The sequence below is a fragment of the Hemibagrus wyckioides genome, linkage group LG22, assembly GCF_019097595.1.
Source record: "Hemibagrus wyckioides isolate EC202008001 linkage group LG22, SWU_Hwy_1.0, whole genome shotgun sequence".
Classification (NCBI taxonomy): Eukaryota; Metazoa; Chordata; class Actinopteri; order Siluriformes; family Bagridae; genus Hemibagrus; species Hemibagrus wyckioides.
Window position 1 is genome coordinate 11,937,680 of NC_080731.1, and position 26,380 is coordinate 11,964,059.

Below are 26,380 nucleotides of genomic sequence, written 5' to 3' on the forward strand. Positions count from 1 at the left end.
AAAATGTTGCACCTTAATTTTCCTCCAAAACTTTAATTTAAGTGAAGTCCATACTACAAAAACGAAGCCTAGGCATTTTCATAGATTTAATGTGTGTTTGCACTTGAAGGCATGCACATGAGTCAGGCTTGCAGAGCTGTTATGGGTAAACACCGTGTGGATAAGTGTAAAGCTACCAGAGAGAGGAAAAATGAGTATTAATTATCTGATGCAAAAAATAGTCTCCTCAAGGAATAAAACACAGCAGGTATGCTTGAAGTGTTTTTCCTCTTGCATCACAGCAAGTCTTCAGTGTTTTTTTATTTGTTTAATTTAATTAAAAACATGTCATACGTTTTATCAGTTAATAGTCACATGTAATGTTGTGTAACATCTGCAAAATAATTTAGTTCCTGTTGTCACTTATGATACAGCAGCTATAAAGTCATTCCCTTCTCAGCCTCGCTTTTTATTACTGTTGAAGCTACAAACACAAAAAACAAAACATTTGACTCATGATGTTAAAACCAGAAAGTTACAAAGCACTGACACCGGAGAGTCCTTCCATCATACACTATATTGCCAAAAGTTTTGGGACACCCCTCTATGCACATGTAATATAGAGTTGACCCGCCCTTTTCCGCTATAACAGCTTCAAATCTTCTGGGAAGGCTTTCCACAAGGTATAGGAGTGTGTTTATGGGAATTTTTGACCATTCCTCTAGAAGTACATTTGTGAGGTCAGGCACTGATGCTGGATGAGAAGGTCTGGTCCAAAGGTGTTCTATCAGATTGAGGTCAGGACTCTGAGAAGTTCCTCCACACCAAACTCACTCATCCATGTCTTTTTGGACCTTGCTTTGTGCACTGGTGTACAGTCATGTTGGAACAGGAAGGGGTCATCCCCAAACTGTTCACACAAAGTTGGGAGCATGAAATTGTCCAAAATGTCTTGGTATGCTGAAGCATTAAGAGTTCAGCCATTTTTGTCAATATAGTGTATCAACAATTAGACCTTTATCTTTGCTAAATAACGACATGTTTTTATTTTGTCTTTAGTCTCTGAATGTGTTGTTCTTGTGAATTCACTGTTATATTAGAACAAGCACATTAATATAAACCTGTGATTTGAATTACAGTCTTGTACTACTACTGATAGAACCACTGTTTTAAAAAAGTATTCAACACCTTCAGATTTGAGGCACCAATAAGATAAGAGCTAATAGAATGAGCCACTTGTGAAAAACATGAGCAGCTTTTCTACTGTGGCAATACTTGGTATTTGGAACTTAGTTTAAAGCACTAAAGTTTAAAGCACTATTACTAAATATGTAGCTGATAAATTAGTGTTTTAAACTGTTACAGTGGGTTCTATAGGTTCTATAATGTGGTAGGTCATAATAATAATAATAATTAATTTTTGTATCGTGTCATTTTCTTTTGTTTTAGATTCATTTGCTAGTAATTTGAGTGTTCTGTCATTGTAAATACAGTGTGCTTAAAATGTTAGAGTATTTCAACTTTATACCATTTTGCATCCTTCACAAGTCCATTTTTACAGTTCATCTTCACAATTTTTCATTCAAAGTCTGTTGTTAACAAAGCAAACTTTGTCTATGGCAGAGCCAATCAATGTACAGGTGTTAGTACTGTTTGTATTACTAGTAACAATGTACAGAAACATTCACAGAGTTCTGAGATATTAGTAACAAAAGTGTCTGAATTTTGATCACGGGTCCAATCTCACATTTCCCAGTTCAAAACATATCCTACAATGCAGCCACGTAATCCTGAATATCTGTGGGATCCTTATCTGTGGAAGCGATTTGAAGCTTGATTTTTTTGCTTGGATCATCATTGCTCCTCTTTTCGTGTCTCTGAACAGGGCTGCTGTCTTTCTGAATCACAAGCACAGTTTCACTGTAAATCCCACTGACTTTGCTGTAGTCCTCCTCTTGTTCTTTTGTGAGCTTCTGCTTACAGTCTGCCTTCTGCTTTTGGTCAGCATGCTCCATCAGTCCAGCAGGAGTGATGCTGACTTCATTCTGCTCAACATCACATGTTTGAGAGTTCCTTGCTATATTTTTGTGAAATATGCCCCAAGGACTGTTTTGGTAAATGTCAGGTTTATTCTGAGGCACACTGTATGTGCTGAAATGATCTGAGTGTTGTGAAGCTGTAGATTCAGGATCAGAATCTTGACAGTTGTATGCAAGAGCTGGTAAATTCCTTTTATGGTCAGTGACATCAAGTTCATTCCATGCCTTCTGATCGGATGCACTCTGAGCTGTTGCTTGTCGTTCTGCATAAGCCTTACTTCCTGGATTCTCACTTTCTTCCTCGCTGTCAAGCACTACAAGATACTCCACCTGTTCCAGACACTCTGGCACTGGAAGGATGCTCTGCAAGTTGAAGGTACTGAATATATCTTCTGGCTTTTGTGTCTGTGAATGATAGCACATAATATATGGTCTTGAGCCAAATTTATTTAACAGTAGAGCTGGGACAGTATATCTGTATGACATCATACTGTGATAGATTTGTAATCATTTATATATTAAGCAAGGCATGGAGTAAAATAGGATTTAGTAGTGCTTTTAGGGGTGACTTAGGGATGCTGAGCGTCTTTCATTAAGCGTAGATGTTCTTGTACATTTATTGAGACTGATAATAAAATATGATGCTTCTATTGGTATTTCCTAAGAAGATAATTCTTAGAGCTTATAACAAATGAGTGGCAAGTTTTCAACTTCAGTTACCTAGGTTTTTCAAAATATAATCATTTCGTTCTTGTGAAGATATTTATTACAGTCTAAAATATCATTTTGCTTTAATAGCAAATACTGTGTATGTATATACTATTACATTAATATACACAGCAGAGAACAATAAGCTCGTCTGCGTACTAAATCATTACATCGTTAATATCCTCACTATCGTCTCAATTTCAAATCACCAGACTATAAAAAACTCTACGATGTTTTCTCAGTCTGATTAAAAGCTAGAAATGTCTGGAATGCTGTGCTGATACTGAGTGCATGCAGTGTATGAGGTGTATTTCTTACTACCGTTGAAAGTTGGCTATCAAAGCCTTTGATCTTTGGTCCTGGAACAGGGGGCAGTAAGAAATGCTTAACACTGGAGGAGAGAAAAAGCAAAACATTAACTCGAAAGGTTTTGACCATAAATTTCCATTATTTCCATCTTATGTGTGGTTGATCAACCAAGACAGTTTCTGTTTTCATTGATTGCTTTAGTTGTTTTGCATTGTAGCTGAAAAGCACAGAATGTGAGAATACTCTTTTGCATTAAATGAATGCGTTAGAAAAAATTGTCCGCCGTGCTTTTCAAGTTGTATTACTTAAATAAAAAATATTGAATAAAACAATAATATAAATACAAAGACCTTTAGCATTCTTAAGTGTTTGCAACTTGTAGCTGAAGGTCAAAACTATAAAAGCAGTATGACCTCAGATAATAGCCTGGTTACACTTCAGTGTAACTAGATATTCAGAAGTTCCTTTAAACATTAAAAAAAATTGGTCTAAGACTGGAATAATAAAGAGTCAAGACTGCCAACTATTTCAAGATGTGTACTGTATATGTGCTGCTGTTGTTTCTTATATACTTTTGAGTTAGTTATCAGGTTGCACTTAGAATGCATCTTTTATATATTTACCCATACAACAACATCTTGTTACTTTATACAGTAAAAAAAAAACACTGAATTGTGTAATGCTTACTGTTTTCTTTTGGCTGTTAGTATTCCAACAGTGACCAATGCAATGAAGGCACTAATAATAGCTATGAAGATCAAAATTGGCTTTTCTTTTTCTGAGTCTGCAAAATAAAAATGTGTCAACCAATAAGATTTCTTCAAATGGCAATGTTTTTAACAGTATTCAGTATGAGTTTGCTTTGGGTCAATTAAGCAAGGAACAGTTTTAAGTGCTATGATGTGAAATAGAATTTGTTTACCATCTTTAAGTCAGATAGAAGGTGTGTTAGGTCTCAGCATGAATACAAACAGAACTAGTGTGTCATTGTGGTCAGTGCTTACCGTATGGCATTTGGATGAACATCGGAGAATTCCACTCACTCCACTGGCCTTCGTCTAGTTTACAGCGCACTTGTATAGTATAATTTCCCCCAGGTTTTGGACTGAAGATGCTGAGTTCCTTTTGCTTACCAACAGTGTACATCTATAAAACAAACATTCAGTTCCAAATCATCCAGTTGTGTCAATCAGAAAACAAAACTTATTGAGAATAATTCCAAATAATGTTAAACTACAGAATGATTCAATAAGAGTACAGCAGGATTTTGAATATTTGGGACACACCTCCCAATCACTGACTTGCTTTTGGCCACCATGCTCCTGTTTTACTCGCACTTCATATTTGACAGTAACCCAGCCTGAACGAGTGTCGATGTCTTGCGGGGCTTCCCACTTCACCAGAAAATATGGGTTGTCTTTCACTCCCATCAGAGACAAAGTCATGTTTCTTGGAGAGTGAGGCTGTACTGTAGGAAAAATAACAATATTAGTGAGAAAAAAAAAAAACAGTTTTGTCAATAACTGAATGCCACTGTTTTCATCCACAGTGATTTTTGGTATATTTAACAGATTACATGTACTATAGTGTAATATTATAAATGAACGCATCCATCCATATTCTTTGCCGCTTATCATGCACAGGGTCAGAGGGAACCTGGACTCTATCCAAGGGGACTCAGAACACAACGTAGGGAACACCCTGGATGGGACACTATTGCACACACACTTACACATCTCTTCACACACTACAATTTAGAGAATCCAGTCAGCCTACAGCGCATGTCTTTGGACTGGTGAAGGAAACCCTAGTACCAAGAGGATTCCCTCGAAGCACAGGAAGAACATGCACACAGTGAGGAGGTGTGAATCAAACCCCCAACCCCATAGGTCGGAGGCAAACGTGCTAATACAGTGAAGACAATGAGAGTGCAAGTGTTCAGTGTGTTTAGGACAAAACCTCAAGCAAATACTGTCACTCTCTTTCCTGTGATCATCATGGCAGCACTCATTGTAGCATCAATTAAGGAATTAACCATGACAGACATATTGTAAGAGGTACACCGATCAGGCATAACATTGACCACTGACCGTTGAAGTGAATAACACTGATTATCTTCTCATCTTGGCACCTGTTAGTGGGTGGGATATATTAGACAGCAAGTGAACATTTTGTCCTCAAAGTTGATGTGTTAGAAGCGGGAAAAATGGGAAAGAGTCTGGCTCAACAGTCGAGCTATTGTTGCTCAAATTGCTGAAGGAGTTAATGCTGGTTCTGATAGAAAGGTGTCAGAATACACTGTTTTGGCAGCAAAAGGAGGACCAACACAATATTATGCAGTTGGTCATAATGTTATGCCTCGTCAGTGTAAATAATCAATGACAGTGGAGTTATGTGACACCCCAAAGCATGTCCCAAAGTGTTTTACTCCTTTTATACTACATTTTATTATACACACAAGACATTTACCAATACTCCCCATATACAGAATCATTTATTGTTGATGCATCTGCTATACAAGACCCTGTGTAGACTGCTCTGCTACTATAGAAATGATAGCAACAGTTTACCAATACACTAATTTGATTGTATATGCAGCATTCCAAAAGCCCTTTAAATTATTATAATCAGGCTAGAACTTTTCACTGCTTGCTCCTCCATGTTCACCACATAAAATCCCAATTCTAGCAATAGTATAAAAGCTGATATTGACGACATCATCAGCAGACATAGCAACTGATACATTTTTCAGGAATATAACTTTGAATGCTTGTTAGACGAAGATGGAAAGGAAGAAGGGAAGCCAGTTTCACCCAGAAGCACCTTAAAGGAAATGTACAAATCTATTTAGATGTACAGCTCTATTTAGATGTTTTAAAACTCATTTAACTAAAAGCACAATTGTTGTCTGTATTCTATTTACATAAACTGTCTCAAAAGCGTATTCATTTTTTCCCCTATGTTAGGCCCAGCTTGACTGAAGTGACATTTTATAGCAGTCATAAAAGCAGTGCCCTGGAGATGTTAATGCATCAGCCTTTAATATGTAAATGCTGAATATTTTAACAGCGTTAACCGATTTGAGTGCCATATTGAATTCCCTTCGACACACACACACACACACACAAAATGTACTGACCGATATCCATGACGTCCACTTCTACAGGCTCAGAAAAGGTGTTGCCGTAGCTATTAGAGGCCATGACTGTGATGTTATAAAAGATCCATATGGATGTGTGGGCTTTGTCAAAGAAGCATGAGTTGTTCCCTGCACTGTGGTAGTCTGGACATTCAAAGACCTCTTCAGATCTGCAAAATCAAAGAGATTAATATTCAAATGTCAGTAAAGTGGACTTTATTTTAAATATCAGGTGCATATTTGTTCCTTGGAAAAATGTCTTGCAAATGGTTTAGTCAGTATTTCATAAACATTTAAAACAAGGTTTTGACAACAGGCCATGTTAACAAGCATTGAAAAAACATCATGTGAACATACACTTTCAGTAAAATATGTTCTGTACACAACGATCATGTATGCAGGTTATAATTCCAGCCCTGTCACTGGGTATGTTATTCTCAAATGTGTCCTGAGGGTTGCCATGGTTAATTGGCAAAAACATTTGGGGGCCATGTTTAAACATTAAATACGGGAATGCCCATCAAAATCAAACAACCATTATTTACGAAAAGTCAGACCATAGACAATATGCAAATAGTTAAGACCACATAAACTGTGAGAAAATTACAGTAAATAAATTAAGGCTCAGATTGAGTTACAATGTAAAATGTAACCCTCTTACCTCTCTTTTCTGTAGAAAAGACGGTGACTAGTTGGCAGTCCACCAGTTGAGCCAGGCTCCCACCAGCAGCTGAAGGTCTCCTTATCTGGAGATCGACAACCTGTGAGTCTGGGTCGTCCTGGTGTTGAGTGACCTGTGTAGCCCCAACATAACTTTACAATCAGGCATAAGTGTAAAAAGTACAGAGAAAAAGTATCAAAATCTTTCTCATGATCTCACTTCTACTTTTTTTATCTTACATTAAAAGTAGAAGTGTAGACGCTGCAATCTACATTTAAGTGAAACTGATCACAAGTTCATCTAACTCAGAGAAACTGGTATAATAACCTTTGCAATGATTTTAAGCCACATTAGCAACGAACAAACAAATGTATAAAACTTAACTAGCTAACAAACTAATTTACAAACATAACTAGGTAGCTAATTCAAGTACCCAAATAATGAATCTAATTAATGTATCTAATTAAACATAATTCTTTAGATATGTTGGGCAATTTTAAAGGCAGATATTTCTTTTTTTTCTTTTTCTTTTTAACATGAATTTAATATGAAACGTCCCAATGTGCATGAATCTGTAATTCCAGCAGAAGATATAGAATATCTAACTAAGGAAAAATATTGTGACATGTGGACAAGTTATCTAATAGTGTACAGTAACAAAATAGTTACTTCAATCGAAACTTTTTTGCAATGTACGCAAAAACATCTAGAAAGATATAGAATATAGTAGCAGATGACGCTTCCATTTACCTTTAAAAAGGTACTATAAAAGGTATTATCACACTCATAGTTCACTTAATTCATTTATTCAACAATTTTTAAAGGACATCGTAGACTATTTGTTGCCAATTTGCCAACCCTCTGATTTCTGTATTCCATATTTATGTGCAAATCCATTACATGTTACTGCTCAGTGTTCATCAGGTATTGTTGCTGAGCCTCAGTGAATATGCTCCATATGCTTCGATTTTGCCTTTGACATCCACCACTGACAAGAAAACTAGCAATAGATTTTGATTTCTTTTTTGTAAAATCCAATGACCCCCCATCTTCCTGTCTTTGCTGTGAGCAGCCCTGCATGGTTTATGCACAGCACATCCAATCCAATTTACTCCATTTCCATTTGAAATATGAAGAAGGTATGTCAGCCAGCATGCTGAATAGAACCCTAATCTGTTTACACCTTTATCCAATGTTTATATGCGTGTGTTGCTTCAGCTCACACAGCAAATCCATCATTAATGGATAAACTTATCTGTAAAGCCAATTCTCGCATTTCTGGTCTATGCATTTTAACCATTTTTGCTGCATTTTAAAAACTGTCACTCACACGCACAAGGTGGAATCCAGTAAAGTAGGAACGTTGCAGCCAGGACTCGTGAAGTGTCCCTCTGCATGTTGCTCGAGGCCCAGCTGAGACACAGACCCTCGCAGAGTTAAGGAGGCGTCTACACGGAGCACATCACCGGCTCAGCAGGATTGTTTTGACACCAAATATCAGTCTAGTAGTGGAAAACAAGCATTTAGCATGTGTAAACACCACAGCAATTTGACTTCAGATAAGCCAGGGGGACACTTTTTATTGACAACAATAAAGCTTGTTGGATTTGTAAATGTCGGAGCAGAACATTCAATCAATTTATACGTATTGTATAATAATTAGCCGTAAGTGATAGGAGTTATTACCGTATAGCTGTGGCAGTGTGTCATTCTGGCACAATAAAGTGTTTTGTTAAAAGATGCATTATGGTCATTTATAATGCATGTACCACACTGTGCATAAAAATATTCAACACCTTTTAGTGTTACATCCTGGAACTGAAATGGGTTTAATTGGGATTGTATGATTTTATGTCATCAGTCAATCAAGAGTTTGTTGGAAAAGATACAAACGATACCACCAAAGTGCTACCAAAATATCGGGGGAAAAAAAATCAGGGTTAAGTTATAAAAAATATCCCAGATTTTAAATTAAAGAATGTGGAAATACCACATATATACTATATACTGGAAATACCACATATACACATAAATACTCAAACATGCTATACACTAAAAGCAGTGACCAAAAGTCCAGCTCCAGGATGTAACACTACAAAATGTGGAAATGTTCAAAGGGGGGAAATACTTATGCAAGGCACAGTAAACAGTGCGGCTCTAACAATATTAAGGTATCAAACAAGAATATACACTCACTGCACATCTGCACATTCAATCTAATCAACCAAGCATGTGGCAGCAGCTCAATGCATAAAATCATGCAGATATAGATAAAGAGCTCCAGTTAATGTTCACATCAAACATTACAATGAGGACAAACATGAGCCATTCAGTGAGTAGATGAAAACTGGAAAAAAGCCCAATTTTCCACTGTCCCGTTTTGGTGAGTGTGTGCAGTCGCCTCAGATTGCAGTTCTTGGCTACAAAAGTAGAACCTGATGTGGTGCTGCTGCAGCCCATCTGCCACAAGACCCAGCATTTTTTATTCTGAGCTATTTTTTGCTCACCACAGATGTCGAGAGCGGTTATTAAGTTACCTTTAGCTTTCCTGCCAGGTCAAACCAGTCTAGCCATTCTCTTATCAACATCACATTTCTCCATCAATGAACTGTCGCTCAAGGGATCAAAATAATTAAGATTTTTTGCTATTCTAGTTTGACATAAACATTAACTAAAGCTATTGATTTTTATCCCCTGTATTTAGGCTTTTGCATATTCATATTTTATGTTTATAACTAATCTCCCACCAAGAATAGACACATTATTGAGTTTATTGTTTTTGGGCACATGGAAATGTCCAAGTCTGTTGTATACGCAAAGGCAATGGAGGTATGGAAAGCCCAGAGGTATAGCCTCCTATATGGAAAATAATGGCCCAGAAAGCTGATCTCAGTGAATGGCAGTTTTGCAGATGGAAACTCCTTGTTGATGAGAGAGGAAAACAAAGAATGGACAAACTGCTTCGAGCTGACAGAAAGGCTACAGAAACTCTGATAACCACTCTGTAGAAGTGTGGTGGACTGAAAAGCATCTCAGAATGTGCAACACATTGAACCTTGAGGTGGATGAGCTACAACAGCGGAAGACCACATCAGGCTGCACTTATTTCAGTCAAGACCAGAAATCTGAAGCTGCAGTGGCTATAGGCCCACCAAAACTGGACAGCTGAAGACTAGTGTCTTGTCAAAATGTAGCTTGTTCCGATCAATCTTGATTTCTGCTGAGGTAAACACATGGTAGGGTCAGAATTTGGCACCAATGGCATGAATCCATGGACACAACATGCCTGGTGTCAGCAGTACAGGCTGGTGGAGGTAATGTAATGGTGTGGGGAATGTTTTGTTGTCACACTTTGCTGGCTGTGTTTAGTATGATAACGCACCATGTGACAAAGCAAAAGTCTCAAACTAGTTTCTTGAACATGACAATGAGCTTAGTGTTCTTCAGTGGTCTTCCCAGTCATTGGATCTAAATTTAATAGAACAGAATTGAATAGAGATTCACAGATTAAAAGTCCTTCTGAAAAATCGACAGGAATTGGATGAACATGTCAAAAAGGACCAGACCATCAACAGAACGTTTCCAAAATCCATGCCATAAAATGTGAGGCAGCTTTGAGAGCAAAGTGACCAGTATTAGTACAGTGTTCCTAATAAAGTGCTCAGTAAGTGTATATTTATTAACTGATTCACTAATTCTGTCTGGAATGTTAAAACAAATTAAATCTAGTCTTTAAAAATGAATTACTGAAGAGAAAGTAAAGCACAATTATATTTAACTCTCTCTGCTTAGAAATATTTAATCATAATGGCCTTCTATTTTGAGATAACAGGGTTGTAAAACAGTGACCAAGAGATCACATGGTTTGGCCAGGGCCATGGAGCAGTTCTCACAGACTGCAAACAGAAGGATTTTCTCTCCTTCCATACTTGACATCATGGTGTATACATTTGTGATGTAAACTCAAAGAGTTCAGCTTAAGGTACACACAGCCGCCTACTAACCTGACGCCAGTCAACATTTACAAAACAAAATGATATCACCCCGTCTCTTTCACATCCGCATACCCACAGATCTTCTGTTGCTTCGCATATAATCAAATGTGTGAGTGAGCATTCATCTTTAAAAAGGTATGAATTATTTACCACATCTTGCCACTAATTATTTAGAACACTTTGGCTCATACACAAGAGCAGGGCAACATTTACAAGTAGCCTGGGTGAACCAGGACTAACCTCAAGTCCTCTAAAAGACAATGTCTGTAAGTTATCAGTTACCACACAATTGTTTAAACACATATTTATAATGTGTTTAATATATGCCTTTAAATATATGCCGTAAAAGTGTGCCACCACAGGTTTAAACAAACCCATGTAAAAATAAGCAAAAAATTATACAATATATTCTAACTATTAATAAAACAACAGTATGAGCTCCAATTTAGTATGGAAGTTTGTAGTTTAGGATAGAGCCCAGTAGTCTTAATTAATTCAGGAACAGAAGGAAGCTACATCTCTAGTCACTTACTTTATGCAATAAGCTATTAGAATGAGTGGTGTGTTCACACTGGAAAATTCAGTGATAATCTATTATTAATACCAAGGCGATACACTATAACATGCTTAATAAATAAAAATAATAGATTTCACCATGTTCTGACATAGTAATTCGTTATTTATGTCCATGGTAAATCCAAATTTTATTTTGACCAGTTCGACTGTTTACTTGAACTTAATAAGTTTAATCGAAACCTTAAAACCTCAAACTGTTAACTACTGACAATTTTGATATGGAAAAAAGTGCACTGTTTTTAGTGAATATTCAGGAAGAAACGTTCTAGGGCTCAACATCCAGAATATGACTGTAAACATTTAAATAATGAAGCTATATTTGATTTGTCTAATTATGTTCAATGTGTTTTGTTTTGTTTTTTACTTACTTATACTTGTCCCTGGATGCACAAATTTTGGGAACCCCTAATTTACGTTTAATAACTACTGAACTGAAATAAGTCAAAAATCCTGGTAAGTAGAGTTAAATACCATACCCAGTGTCACGACTGAGTCTAGGAATATAGTGCAAAGCCTGTGATTTGTAGCTTTTGTAATAACAATCTTAGTGGATCTTGTAGCTTTTGTAATAACAATCTTAGTCTTGTACCCCTGGAAATACTAGCAACAAAATATTTTTGCTCAAGGGCATGTACAGTACATGATCAGAAGTATGTGGACATCTACATATATTTTTGCCTTTTGGAAAATGCCATGTTCATTACACACCTAATTATAGGTTATAACAAAATAATCGCATAATAATAAATACTTAAATAATTATGAAATCATGTATAGTACTAATATTTATGTTCAATATTGCTATTTGTACGGTGTTATTACAGTAATAAAACAAAAGTAAACAAAAATCAGCAGGAAAGGACAGCCAAGGATTACAAACATTCAAGTTTCAGGAGTATTAATAACACAGGGGAAACTACTACAAATTTACTCACATTTAGATCATGCATTTACATTCATGTCCCACTTGCATGCAACTTAATAGCAAATAAAAGTACATTTTAACTTGTAATAGAGAGAATTTACTGAGACATTTCTACACTATGTTTTGGACATTATACAATATAAGATTTGAGTTTACCGTGGTTATGTATGTCGACATCCAAAATCCCCCAGTATCCAGCTTTAATTTCTGTAAGAACTAGTGCACTTCCGTGTGTGTGTGTGTGTGTGTGTGTGTGTGCAGAGCTACATGTTGACAGGTCGATCAGAGTAACAGAAATCAGTGGTAGATTTTTCCCCAAACTGGAGTCCTTAAGAAGGAAGTAGAGACAAAAGGAGACGAAAGCGACACCTAGAGTCCAGTCCTGGTATAACCCTTTAATACTGTCCGAACCAGCTCGTTTAACACAGACAGCGCACATGCCGAGGGATGATCTTATCTAAACAAAATATCTAAACAAATCATGGAATAAATAAGAAATCTTGTTTTGCAGAGCCTTTGTTAATCAATGCCGTACCCAAATAAATAAATAACTGAATTGTATAATTACTAGTGCCATTAAGCCTGTTAATTAAAGCTGTTAATTATGAGTAACCAATGGATAAATAACAAGGTAATAAGCTATCAGTTTGCTTAATGCAAAATGATACCTTTTATTTTTAGGCTTTGGGTCCCGTCTTAAGGCATCATTTTAAAATACTAGCTATAAGACAGATTTATTTCTATATCAGATTTTCAGTAAGTCAAATATTTACATACATTTTGCTAGTATTTGGTGCCATTGCTTTCAATTGCTTGACTTGAATCAAATGCCACAAGCTTATCAAATGTGTTATTGATAACTGGGGATTAATGGGGAATTTTTGCCCATTCTTCATGACAGAACCTGTAGGGGCTTCTTCCTTGCATCCCGTTGTATCAAAGGCAAAGATCACCATCTCCACTGATAGGTCCTTTACAGCCAGAGGTCAATTGCAATCCCAATTAACTTCTAAAACCAATACATCAATTTCAGTAGAATGCATATATTAATATTTAATTCAATATAGGGAATTAAAGCTAAAATAAATAGGTCTCTAAAATGTTCCCTGATGTGAACAAAGAAGATGCTCTATTTGGCTTGCCAAAAAGATATGTAGTAACATGAAATGCGTGGAGTAGAACTGAATGTAATTTAGATTGAATCTGTATGCAAAATTTTCCTCAGCTGTACCAGGTTGACCTGCTCGGCTGTGTTTTGCCAGACAGAACATGCTGGAGTTTACAGCTCAGCTCATTATCCAGACTCAGCATCTGTACAATAATCTCTATGCAATTATGTTCATTCACAGCATTTATTATTAATCCTAATCTCTTAATCTCTCGATTAAGTATCTCTTGATTCAAATCAGCATGCCTACGACCTCAAGGCGGAAAATTATTATGAGAAATAACTTAATAAAGACAAAATTTATAAACTTTCAACTATCTTATAAACGTTAAGTGCAATCAGTATGACGGGTAGTGGTATTCCCCTGTGCTAAATCTAAAGCATGTATTAAACACTTCAAAATACATAAAGTATTTGGTTCTCATGCTTTGTATCTAGTGTTGGAGGATTCTGGGTCTTGGGTAGAGATGCACCTTCGTCAGAGAGTAAAAGATCAGGAAGTAAAAATGTAACACGCACGCAGAGGCTCGACTACAAACGGCCGTTTCGTTTCTATTCAAGTGCACTGCAAAGGGAAAGGAATAATGGTTTCTGCAGCCTACATAGTGCACCCTTATACCGAATAGCGAGCAATTTGGGACTGTTCTGATAAGAAGTGGATTTCCCCACCTCGACCCGTGCAAGGAAACAGCAGCACCTGTAGATATGAACTATGTAACAGGTTTAGGTGTTTAGTTTTCCCCTCTTCTGTGACTAGTCTCTATTTATTTTGTTCTTTAAAAGCAACACGTGTAAAGCTCGACCAATGGGTGGTCTTTTCAGGTTTGCGTTTAATACCTGTTTTACATTTATTTTTCTGTTTTGATCGTCTGTACACCGAGTCGTTTCCGCTCTTAGTTGAGTTCAAGATAGGTCAGAACTTTGCGAAACATTCAGACTCTGGCATCTAAGTGTTGCTATTCTGCCAAACCATTTTACTCATTTTCCAAATGAACAAAATGTCTCAGGATTCTTACGACGGCTCAATGAACATAAATTTTCTAAAAGAGTCCGTGTTAAAAAGACTCGGCGAGGTGCTTGATAAAGCGAACAGTAAAGGATGGCGAAAACTTGGGGAGACTGTAAACAATGACCGGCGCTTCAAAGTCAGGTAAATAATCAATAATCAGTAATCAGTAATCAGTAATCACTGCAAGATGGGGTTAAACAAGATCTTCTTCAGTCAATACACATTGTTCTCTCTCTCTCTCTCTCTCTCTCTCTCTCTCTCTCTGTCTGTCTGTCTGTCTCTCTCTCTGTCTGTCTGTCTCTCTCTCTCTCTCTCTCTCTCTCTCTCTCTCTGTCTGTCTGTCTGTCTCTCTCTCTGTCTGTCTGTCTCTCTCTCTCTCTCTCTCTCTCTCTCTTTATGTCTGTCTCTCTCTCTCTGTCTCTCTCTCTCTCTCTCTTTCTGTCTGTCTGTCTGTCTGTCTCTCTCTCTCTCTCTCTTTCTGTCTGTCTGTCTGTCTGTCTCTCTCTCTTTCTGTCTGTCTGTCTCTCTCTCTCTCTCTCTCTCTCTCTCGCGCTCTCTCTTTGTCTCTCTCTATCTCTCAGTTTGGGGAACCTGCAGATGTGCTCTCTGAAGGTGTTGGAGGCGGAGGGCAGCCCATCTCGCTGTTTGCTGAGACTCATGGGAGACCAGGGCTGCACAGTGGGAGACCTGATGGAGTTTTTAAAAATGATGGGACATTCTGAAGCTCTTCAATGTCTTAAATCAGGTACATTAGTCTATCCAAGGGACCCTGGGCATGAGGAGGTATGTCCCAATGTTTTATTCCTAGCCAGCATATTTTCAGTGTTTGATTACAAGCAAAATCAGGTATAATCTATATTTAACCCAGCAAAATCAACTTACTGGCTCAGCTCTGTGTGGGTATATTAAATGAATGAAAATTGAAATTGAATAAAAAAAATGTTCCACTATCTCAATAAATGATGGATGTCCCATCTAAACCATAGAGTATAGTTCAAATGATTATACATAATTCGAATGACCACTCACATTATCGTGAAGAATTTTTAATAAACACACTCAGAGTCTAAATCTAGCAATAATCAGCATTAAACATTTCTAAAACATTATAATGGAACTCACCTACCGTCTATTCAGCCTTCAATATTTTTTATGGATGTCAACAGGGATACAAATCCTTATCCAGCCTCAGTCTGTGGCTGTGATAGTTGGACACAGCGTTCGTCTCAGCTGCTATGCTGCCGCCACCTCAAACTCCTTCATACAGTACCAGTGGTTCAAGGCAAAAGAAGAGGTATGTTACTTACATTGTTAATACGACAATAAATCAACATCCATATGTGGGATTGAAAAGAACTAAACTCAGAGTTGGACATGACAATATATGACATGTTCACATTCATACAATCACTCAGCACTTTATTAGGATCACTAAACCTATCCTGGCTAGGTGTTTCTGTTGTTCTCAGATCAGCCCCACTTCTATGTGGCATGGACTACTCAAGATGTTGGGAACGTTCGGTTGAGATTTTGGTCCATGTTGACGTGATTGCATCATACAATTTCTGCAAAAATTTCAGGTGCACTCTCATGCTGCAAATCTCTCAGCATGGTGAATTATCATGCTAGTATTAGCAATTAGGATATTGGTAAATTGTGGCAATGAATGGATGCGCATACTCAGTAACAATATTTAAGTAGGCTGTGGCATTCAAATGATGATAGATTGGTATTAACAGTCCCAAAATTGGCCAAGAATATTCCAGACACAAGTTAGGTTGGGTCTATGAGTTCATGCTGTCGCCATCAAATTCTGACCCTACCATCTGTTTGCTCCAGCAGCGAGTTTGTCAAATCCACCTGAAAGTTTGTCAGATTTTGCATTTCAAGACGCTTTCCTGTTCACCACGCTGCCACACGTGTACAGAGTGGTTATCTAAGTTTATTGCATCATTCTGAGTGAACTCTTGAAACAGTTGCGTGTGAAAATCTGAGATCTGCAGTTGCAGAAATACTCAAACCAGCCTGTATTGCAGAGATCAAAGTTTTTCTTAATTATGATTAATTAGATTGTTAACATTACCTGAAGCTGCCGGCATGTATCCACTTGATTTTATGCATTGTGCTGCTGCCACATGATTGTATGATTAGATAATTGCATGAATGCTTATTTGTATAGATGTTCCTAATAAAGTGCTCAGTGACTGTATATCCATATTGCATGCAAACAACATAAGGCATTATAAAATTGTATCTAATACAAAACCAAAAAAGTGTCATAATGCTTTGACGAGGGTAATACAACAGCTGACAAGTATAACGCAAAGTAAAAAGATGTATTTCTATAGCTAAGAGTCAATTACATTCAAGTACAATTTTAATAGTTGTTGTATTAAATGAGTTTGATTATACTGGATGTTTATATGATTTGGCTTCCTTCAGATATATTTCTGTTGATTTGCAGTCAGTATTGTTTTTTGTTTGTTTTTTTTTGGTGTTTAATTTCTCCAGATTCCCGGTGGTTCCTCTTCCGACCTTGTGCTGAGTTCTGTCCAGCTGACAGATGCTAGCTTCTACATCTGCAGGGTGAACTGTGGTGACTTCTTTGAGTTCAGCCAGTGGGTTCAGGTTGATGTGCTGGATGTCAGGCCAACATATGGTAAGCAAATGAAATGCCTTGCAAAGTTTGGAGATGTTCTTTGCTACAGTATTAAGTATTCACTTTTAATTGGCTACACAGAATATGTAGACAGTACTGTAACACAAACAGAGCAAATATACAATTATACTGTAGGTATATACAAGAATAAGTACAATTAACAGTCAGAGGCACAGCTTGGAGTGTGTTCTTTGGCTCAAGAACCGTTAATATTTCAGATTTATATCTAAGCTCACTAAATTCCAATCTTTCGTAAGGATGAAACCTGCTTGAGCATAATACAACTATTACTTATGTATAGTATATGTACAGGGGTTGGACAATGAAACTGAAACACTGGCCAATTTAGTGTTGGAGGTTTCATGGCTAAATTTGACCAGCCTGGTGGCCAATCTTCATTGATTGCACATTCCACCAGTAAGAGCAGAGTGTGAAGGTTTAATTAGCAGAGTAATAGCACAGTTTTGCTTAAAATATTGCAATGCACACAACATTATGGGTGACACATCAGAGTTCAAAAGAGGACAAATTGTTGGTGCATGTCTCGCTGGCGCACCTGTGACTAAGACAGCAAGTCTTTGTGATGTATCAGGAGCCACGGTATCCAGGGTAATGTCAGCATACCACCAAGAAGGACGAACCACATCCAACAGGAGTAACTGTGGACGCAAGAGGAAGCTGTCTGAAAGGGATGTCCGGTTGCTAACCCGGATTGTATCCAAAAAACATAAAACCACAGCTGCCCAACTCACTGCAGAATTAAATGTGCACCTCAACTCTCCTGTTTCCACCAAAACTGTCCGTCGGGAGCTCCACAGGGTCAATGTACATGGCCGGGCTGCTATACCCAAACCTTTGGTCACTCGTGCCAATGCCAAACGTCGGTTTCAATGGTGCCAGCAGCGAAAATCTTGGGCTGTGGACAATGTGAAACATGTATTGTTCTCTGATGAGTCCACCTTCACTGTCTTTCCCACATCCGGGAGAGTTACGGTGTGGAGAAGCCCCAAAAAAGTGTACCACCCAGACTGTTGCATGCCCCGAGTGAAGCATGGGGGTGGATCAGTGATGGTTTGGGCTGCAATATCATGGTATTCCCTAGGTCCAATACTTGTGCTAGATGGGCGCATCACTGCCAAGGACTACCGAACCATTCTGGAGGACCATGTGCACCCAGTGGTTCAAACATTGTATCCTGAAGGCGGTGCCGTGTATCAGGATGATAATGCACCAATACACACAGCAAGACTGGTGACAGAGTGGTTTGATGAACATGAAAGTGAAGTTGAACATCTCCCATGGCCCTCACAGTCACCAGATCTAAATATTATTGAGCCACTTTGGGGTGTTTTGGAGGAGCGAGTCAGGAAACATTTTCGTCCACCAGCATCACGTAGTGACCTGGCCACTATTCTGCAAGAAGAATGGCTCAAAATCCCTCTGGCCACTGTGCAGGACTTGTATTGGTCATTCCCAAGACGAACTGATGCTGTATTGGCCGCAAAAGGAGGCCCTACACCATACTAATGAATTATTGTGGTCTAAAACCAGGCGTTTCAGTTTCATTGTCCAACCCCTGTATATGTATAGGGACTATTACAAATTGTAATGTACATTTTCAATCCACTATACAACATTTTCGATCTACTATGGCAGCTAGCAATTAAAAAGCTGTAAATAGTAAAGAAAAATAGTACACACATTATGGTAACGTAGCATTGCTGAAACCGAATATAACTAGTACCTTACTATACAGTAGGTGAAAAGCAGTATGCCATAGTAATATGTCCACATTCTCAGAATTCATGCAGCAGTAGTTGAGAAATCCCCAAGATGTCCTACTGCTTCCTCTGAGATTCCACAATATGTAGCTAATGCACACTGCGTTACCTTGTAAGGAAATGGGACTGGTATGGAAAAGCTTTCAGAATAATAAAAAAAAAATTAAATCTAAGTTATATATAGGTATTAAACATCCTCTTTTTGGAACTGTACATGTTAACAACAAAGAATGTTGTTCATTTGAACTTGTTAATGCAGAAATTGCTAACTTGTTTAAGTAGATAAAACAGTTTTTGCGGTTAATCTAAAGTCGTAGCTCACATGACAGTGGATGACGTATGTCTGGATTGTATTCATACCACTGTATTAATGACTGTACATTAGGTACTGTCACAGCATGTGATATCTGAAGCATGTACAAAATGTTATCAGTTCTAGGGTTTTTTTTTTTTAAATATCTAAATATATCTTAAGTTCTATACTTAAGTGTGTTCTCATAGCTCCTACATCAGCCTGTGAGACCTGTTTTTCTGCTAGCAGTTGTCGTTCAAGTTGGAAGTAGAATGTCACGTATGGATGGCAGATATCACAAAGAACAACCTGTGTTGCTTATTCTGGCACTAGCAGTGAGAAATGCTCTGCATTTATGCACATTTTTATTTGACATCTCAGTTCAGTTAACAGACATCAGTGATATTTTGCATATATTCGGAAGATATTTATGTAATATATTAAATTGTGCAACGTCACAAATTTAGCACCAAAGAATTTCATAAGTTGGTGTCTTGTTAATTTACAACAAACGTCGCATTGTAAGCTCAAATACATGAATTTGAGGCAGTTTGATACTTGTATAGTAATTTATGAGTTTCTTTTACCTCAAGGGTTGATGTCTATTCCTTCTGAGGGAAGACTGAGAGTGGTGATACAGCCCAAACCTCAGTCTTTACTGGTGGGAGATGCTCTGTATCTGGAATGTGGAGCTGTGGGAAAACCGCTTCCATGCTACCAGTGGTACAGAAATGGGGCTCCTTTAAAGAAAGCCACAAAGAGGAAACTCAGTGTAAGAGACAAGTAAAGAGCATGCACATCCTCTTGGGCTTCCTTTACAAATGTTTGTGTTTGGCTATATAATCTTGTGGCTATATAGCTAATATGAAGCACATTTGCTGGGTTACATATTATATGCAATGGAATGTGGCTTCTGCATTATTGCATAGTGTCACTATTTTATTTTATTTTTTTTTTCAGGTAAAGGCTTTGTTGTAACATATACGTTACAACAAAGCTTGATTGAGAAAAATGTTTTGTTTGTTGGATTAGATCTCATATTTGATGTTGGAGCACCAGGGAAGATATCGCTGTGAAATCTCTTGCCACAGTGAGCGGACCTGGAGTAATGAAGTAGACATCCTTGTAGGTAAGATGATGAGAAATACCTATCAGCCTAATTGAAAGTGATTAATAAAGCTAATCAGGGCTATTTTAGCATAGCTCTACCATCAACCTTATAGCTCAGCCTTCAAGTAACTGCTCTTATTCTGAAGTAAAAGGGCCAAGGACAACCTTCCAGTTTACAGGGGCGACGGAATGTTCTGAAGGTATTCAGTAAGACATAATGTCCCTTCTTCCTCGCTTTCTGGTGATTTTGGGCATTTACTCCATTCACACAATCTCGATCTTGGACATTAATGAAACCAGTTCTAATCATCTCATATTCTCAGTGCACGCTGAACATAATTTCCATGCTTTGTTGTCGATACTTTCTTCAACACTCTTTTCATCTTCTTCTGGTAACTGGTGATGTGATATAGTGGGATGGAGTTAGCAGCATTAAAAGACCTCACTATGGAGCTGAGCATCTGTTTAAAAAGCAGGATATAGTGGTGAGGAAGAGTCCTTTGTGTGCATGTGTGCATGTAGTAAACTGTAATAAAGTTCTTTCACATTTTGATTATTTAAGCTCTTGTTGCGTTCACACTTTCAGTGCATGCACATGTCACACTCTTTAAAAAAAAACACATCTAGATGTTTTAAGCATTTTCTGATTTGATTTCTCTGAAAAACCTAAAAGAAGAACCTCTTTTTTTCTAAGAGTGTACAAGTTATAACAAGTTGTAAAGTTAATTATAATGTTTTTAAAGGAATGAGATAAAAAAGAAGGAAAACACTGGATATTACTTTGTTATTCATCTAGATGTATTTGCATAGCTCTCTTGCAATGAAAAGCCTTCATTTAATGAAATGAGCAAAATGAATCAAACCAGAAATCGGATTTGTATGTCCTTAAAATTCCTATGATTTCTGATGGACTGTTAATTATTCTTATTTTCCTGCTTTGTTTCTCTCATTAGTTATTTCAATTTTTTTTTTTCTTTTTTTAACAGACGACTTCATAGCCATCGGACAGTGTAAGTTTTTTGCACATCCACAATTATAGACTGGTTCCTTAAAACCTTCCCTCATGTGTAATGAATTATTTTTTTCCTAATTGTATTTTTATGGGTTTTATTTGCAGTTAACAGTCTTGAGAAGCCTTATGGTAAGTAATGCAGCAATTCAGTCCACATTCATTCATGTAAATGAAATGAATTCCTAAAAAGCAAACTAAGTTGGCTAAAAGTTCATGAGAATTTAATATACAAAATGCTATTTTTTTATAGTGTGATATTTCATTCAATAATGAAAGGTATTAAGTATAATTTATACCACAGCACTGTTGAATGCTTGACCCTGATTAGATATTATCATTTCTATAGTAACAGATAATTGACATATCTATATGCTGAAACAATTAGGTCCACATGAACTGAAAGCATAATAATGTATAGCGCTATAAAAGCGTAGATGCAAAAAATTGTGCCGTTTATTAAAAACACATAATTGTGTGATGCTTATGGTTTGCTTAAAATTTGTTTAAGGAGTGTTCTGTGTCAGTGCTTTAACAGTTAACTTATTAACTAAACAAGAAAAGGCTGGTGAGGGGATGACTGTTTATAGCTGTTTTGAAAGAACGTTTTTTTATAAAGAAGAAATGTTTTTGATTACTAGCCTCCTGGTGGTCCAGCGGCAGGACTCTGTGCATTCACTCTTTACGGAGCTGAAGAGTTAACTCTCAGTGCCGGTCCCAAGCCCGGATGAAATGGGAGGGTTGCGTCAGGAAGGGTCATTTATAGTCATGGAGCCTGGAGCCATGCCACTTATGACACCAAGTACATCTTTGCACACTTTAAACACCTTATGTTTTTGTCACAGCCACAGACAAAGTGGCCTTGCTGATAGGGAACATGACTTATCAGAACCACCCTCAGCTGAAAGCGCCTATGGTGGATGTGTACGACCTCACCAACCTGCTTCGCCAGCTCAACTTTAAAGTGGTCTCCCTGCTTGACCTCACTGAGTCAGAGATGCGCAACGCTGTAGACGAGTTTCTCTCCCTGCTGCACAAAGGCGTTTACGGTACTGCAGCCTCATTGTTGTAAAATATGTTTGAAAGCCTAGGACTGTCTAATGAATCTGTAAAATGAATCTCACAGGCTTGTTGTACTATGCTGGACACGGCTATGAGAACTTTGGAAATAGCTTCATGGTGCCAGTTGATGCCCCAAACCCGTACCGATCAGCAAACTGCTTGTGTGTGCAAAGCATTCTGAAACTGATGCAGGAAAAAGAGACTGGTCTTAATGTCTTCCTTCTCGATATGTGCAGGAAAAGGTAAGCTGAAGTTTGTAGTAGAAATATGTTTAGAAACCATCTATAAATCTTTATAAATTAATATGAATAATTTTTATTTGGTGCAGCTATAACTATAAAGTAATTGGTTACATCTAATCCAGTGTTTATTTATGTAACTAAATCAAACATTTTTTTAATACCTTGTTTAATATTTTGTCTGTGTTTGCTAAAAAGTTACATTTTTCTCTTATAAATGCAGAAACTTTCACGATAAGGACATGCCAAATGTTACACTGAAAGTCACAGCCAACATCGTGTTTGGTTATGCTACGTAAGTGCCTGGTTTAAAACCATCGATTTGTCATTTATTGTCATTTCCATGACGGTTTTAATCTAAAATGCAGAGAATTCAGTCCAGGAAATCTAATTGTTATAATATCTTACCACTGAAGCTGTCAAGATGCAGAAGCTTTTGAGTTAAGCTCCAGCGGATTCACCAATGGCGTCTTCATCAAGTTTCTAAAAGAGCGCCTCCTGGAAGATGAAAAGATTACTGTGCTCCTAGACAGAGTGGCAGAAGGTGTGGAGATCTTACTGTACATTTACACCACAGTCATGGAATTGATGCATTATGAAAAATTAAACATGACAGTGTGTGCCAGTCAACATCCAGGTACTCTGATATTTAGCACGATAATTCAAATTTTTAATCTTTTAGTGGATGTCATATGTTTTAACCATTTATCGTTGTACTGAAGAGCTTTCCATGGTGGATATCTCAATGTTACAGCACTGACACTGGATTTTTTATAAATGTTAAATAAATGCTTCCTTAAAGAAAGCTTCACTGTAGCCACAATTATATGTTTTATGTAACTGGATTTTTCGCCGATTTGTTCTCTTATTTAGCCTGAGACATGAAGTGAAGCAATCTGACTATCTTTTTGAACTGCTTCTCATGCATTATCAGAGGGTGGTGTAACACTCAGAGGAAAGCACATTTCACTCACTTCCACATGCATGAGTGGACAGACACCCATGATTGGGCAGTGTCGCTGTGATTGATAAGGGAGACAGAGTATGCCATATGTCTCTGCCTGAGAGCATGAACAGCTCTCTTGGGCTTCCGCTATGCAGGAAATCACTGAGATTTGACTGTTTTCTGTCCAATAGCAGGATGAAAACCAGAACTGGGTTATGCTTTTGAATTATATATACTATCTTACAGAAATCACTAATTGAAGCGAAATACCTTGATAATATTGGTAATATCTAAAAATTTGGTTTTTATAGATGTTATACTGACAGTCATATATATCATATTCCAGTGTTACTCTTCATGTTTTGTTGGATTGTGTTATAGACATGGGCCAGTTTGATCCCACTAAGGGAAAGCAGGCTCTTGAGATCCGCAGCAGCCTGTCGGAAAGACGCTCCCTGACTGACCCCATCCTGCCTGGAGAGTGTTCCGACCTGGTCCAAGCTCACAGTCTCCTTTGGTCTAAAGCACATGGTAAATTACTGACAAATAATCGAGTTCAGTTATATATACTATATGGAGCATGTGCTGGCATAAACATATGTCTATACATATGTCTTAATCCCTTTTTTATTGCACTCCAGAGCTACCAGAAAGCATGACTCTGGACTTTGAATGTGGCGTGCAGCTAAAGATGGGCTTTGCAGCCGAGTTCTCCAACGTGCTGGTCATCTATACCAACATTGTAAAGAAGCCAGAGGAGATGTCATCATGTCAAGCTCACCTCATCAACCTTTCAGTGAGCACAGGATAATCTTCCTAAAGATAATTGTTTCTGGGGATATATTTCTAGATATAATATTTATGAGGAAATTCAAAGCTTCATGTCTTTATAAAACTGTAAAGCATTGGTATCTGTTCCTTCAGGATCTCGACCCTAAGATGATGAATAAAGAAACCCCAGAGGAAACAGGAAGTTACTTGCTTTCAGGCAGCCTTCCCCAGCACTGCCTTTATACCAGACTCAGATCCCTGCAGAAGCTTAAGGTAGGACTCATACGATTTTTATAACTAGATACCTAGTTATATATCTTAGCAGCTAGATTGAATTATTTTTATCTATATTTATATTTAGCATGTAATTGTCTAGACACTCCTTAAGAATTACGCTTACAGATTAAACTCTCTGGTCTAAAAGCATTTTCCTTTACCCCCCAACCCACAGGAGAACCTGGTCTTCACAATATGTCTGCAGGCTGAATTTACATCTTTAGATGAGCAGGTACAGTGGAAAAAGGAGGTGGACATTGGCAAACCCTTAATAGCAAAGCTGGATCTGCACAGACCTACCAGGAGGAACAGCTGTCAGCAGACATGCCTCATGCCTCATAGCCCATCCACTAGCCCGAGCCTGAGCCCAGGAGCTGAGCAACTAGTTCTTCAAGGGATCCTCTGCCACCACCCACAGTCCAGCAGCCCCTTCCTTCATGTCTGTGAGCCCTTACACAGAACTGCTGGGGCTTATGGAGACTCTCAGCAGGATGACTATGCATATCACTATGATAATAATTTACCTTATATGCGTCTACCAAGTGTGCCCATTGAAACCACTGAAGACATTGAAGATATGCAGAATAGGTTCATGGACAGCTTACATTTATACAACCAGCCTTGAACTAGGGAGACTGGGACAAAAACTGAGAAAGAAAATATTTACTTACATGTTAAATGTCTTAGATTATATAATAATGTTAAATCAATATATATCAATTGTGATATTTTCCATTACACAAAATGCATTATAATATTGTATATTTTGAATAATATTTGAATTTGACAGTGGTTTACAGTCTTTACTCATATTGCTGGTGACCATTCATGAGGTCTGATTTGTAATTTCCTAAATGTTTGCATTGTTTTTGATAAAGAAAGATGCATGGGATTGATGCTACATGGCATTAATTATAATATCATTATTTAAAATTTCATATTCTAAATAAGTGAGAAAAAAAATGTTATATTGTCATTGTACTTTTATATATAGTATATAAAGAAACAGCATCTTCTATAAAGTATCCAATAAAAAGGAAAACAAAAAAGAATTTCTGAAAATTATTACAAAGCTATGAACAACATTAACTCTAAAATATAATGTTAGGCATCCATCCATTTTCTGACCTGGTTATCCTACACTGGGACTGGATTGGGGTGCCAAGGGCATAACTGCACATATACTACAGATAATTTAGAGATGACAGTCGGCCTACAACATATGTCTTTGGGCTTGGGGAGGAATACAGTGTACCTGGAGGAAACCCACAAGGCACAGGGAGAACAGAACTCTAAACTAAACATACAGGATGGAGACAGGAATCAAATCCCTAACCCAAGATGTGCAATAAAGCTAAAAAGAATAACTTATTTTTACCTACTGAGCTTTACCTCTTCTGATACCAAAACTATATTGTATTTTAATAAGACAGCATTGTAAGATGCAGTTTCTGAACACTTTACTATTGTATTGGGGTCATGGTGGAGTAACATATAAAGCCCACCGGTATCGGAAGTATATTTAGTTTTGTAATTATGCGCCATTATTCCCCAAAGGCCTTCCACAACAAATTCCTTCTTTCCTCAGCAGTAGGCTGTGTAACGTGAGCTTGCTGCAGGATCATCTGATACAAGCTGCTGTAGCTGGCTGCCTCCATCCTCATGATTCATTTAAAACAAGCAGATCCCACTGCTGCCGAGTCACCATGGCTGCAGAGAGAGAGAGA

General features: G+C 37.6%; 2 protein-coding genes across 5 annotated transcripts; one reads left to right on the forward strand and one right to left on the reverse strand.

The window, feature by feature from the left end:
* Positions 1–219: 219 nt before the first annotated feature.
* prlrb (prolactin receptor b) lies at positions 220–12,624 on the reverse strand. Of its 3 annotated transcripts, none has more exons than XM_058375388.1 (9): positions 12,488–12,624; positions 8,172–8,337; positions 6,836–6,968; positions 6,175–6,344; positions 4,322–4,503; positions 4,040–4,181; positions 3,723–3,819; positions 3,048–3,117; positions 220–2,423 (listed from the first exon to the last, which is right to left on the reverse strand). In XM_058375388.1, exons 2-9 carry the CDS (start codon positions 8,230–8,232, stop codon positions 1,749–1,751), a joined length of 1,530 nt encoding a protein of 509 aa, XP_058231371.1. In that variant the 5' UTR covers positions 8,233–8,337; positions 12,488–12,624; the 3' UTR covers positions 220–1,748. The 3 variants fall into 3 exon arrangements, with proteins under 3 accessions (XP_058231371.1, XP_058231372.1, XP_058231370.1); XM_058375389.1 differs by having other exon boundaries at positions 4,337–4,503; positions 8,166–8,337; XM_058375387.1 differs by having other exon boundaries at positions 224–2,423; positions 8,166–8,337.
* A 1,527-nt stretch (positions 12,625–14,151) lies between these two features.
* Positions 14,152–25,682, forward strand: malt1 (MALT paracaspase 1). 2 transcript variants are annotated; one of them, XM_058375494.1, is made up of 17 exons: positions 14,152–14,649; positions 15,090–15,253; positions 15,675–15,802; positions 17,020–17,167; positions 19,834–20,012; positions 20,273–20,369; positions 20,497–20,550; positions 21,337–21,360; positions 21,468–21,491; positions 22,205–22,408; positions 22,486–22,663; positions 22,884–22,955; positions 23,077–23,204; positions 23,988–24,137; positions 24,248–24,402; positions 24,531–24,650; positions 24,829–25,682. In XM_058375494.1, exons 1-17 carry the CDS (start codon positions 14,489–14,491, stop codon positions 25,276–25,278), a joined length of 2,436 nt encoding a protein of 811 aa, XP_058231477.1. In that variant the 5' UTR covers positions 14,152–14,488; the 3' UTR covers positions 25,279–25,682. The 2 variants fall into 2 exon arrangements, with proteins under 2 accessions (XP_058231477.1, XP_058231478.1); XM_058375495.1 differs by lacking the exon at positions 20,497–20,550.
* Positions 25,683–26,380: the final 698 nt, after the last annotated feature.

Bases quoted from the DNA above. Each gene is read 5' to 3' on its own strand.
- prlrb (XM_058375387.1), bottom strand. From the start codon at position 8,232: ATGCAGAGGGACACTTCACGAGTCCTGGCTGCAACGTTCCTACTTTAC. The intron at 6,969-8,165 runs GTGAGTGACAGT...GGGGCTACACAG, and splicing joins CTGGATTCCACCTTGTGCGT to GTCACTCAACACCAGGACGA. The intron at 6,345-6,835 runs GTAAGAGGGTTA...TTGATTTTGCAG, and splicing joins CTTTTCTACAGAAAAGAGAG to ATCTGAAGAGGTCTTTGAAT.
- malt1 (XM_058375494.1), top strand. From the start codon at position 14,489: ATGAACAAAATGTCTCAGGATTCTTACGACGGCTCAATGAACATAAAT. The intron at 17,168-19,833 runs GTAAGCAAATGA...TTTTACCTCAAG, and splicing joins GGATGTCAGGCCAACATATG to GGTTGATGTCTATTCCTTCT. The intron at 22,664-22,883 runs GTAAGCTGAAGT...TTATAAATGCAG, and splicing joins CTCGATATGTGCAGGAAAAG to AAACTTTCACGATAAGGACA.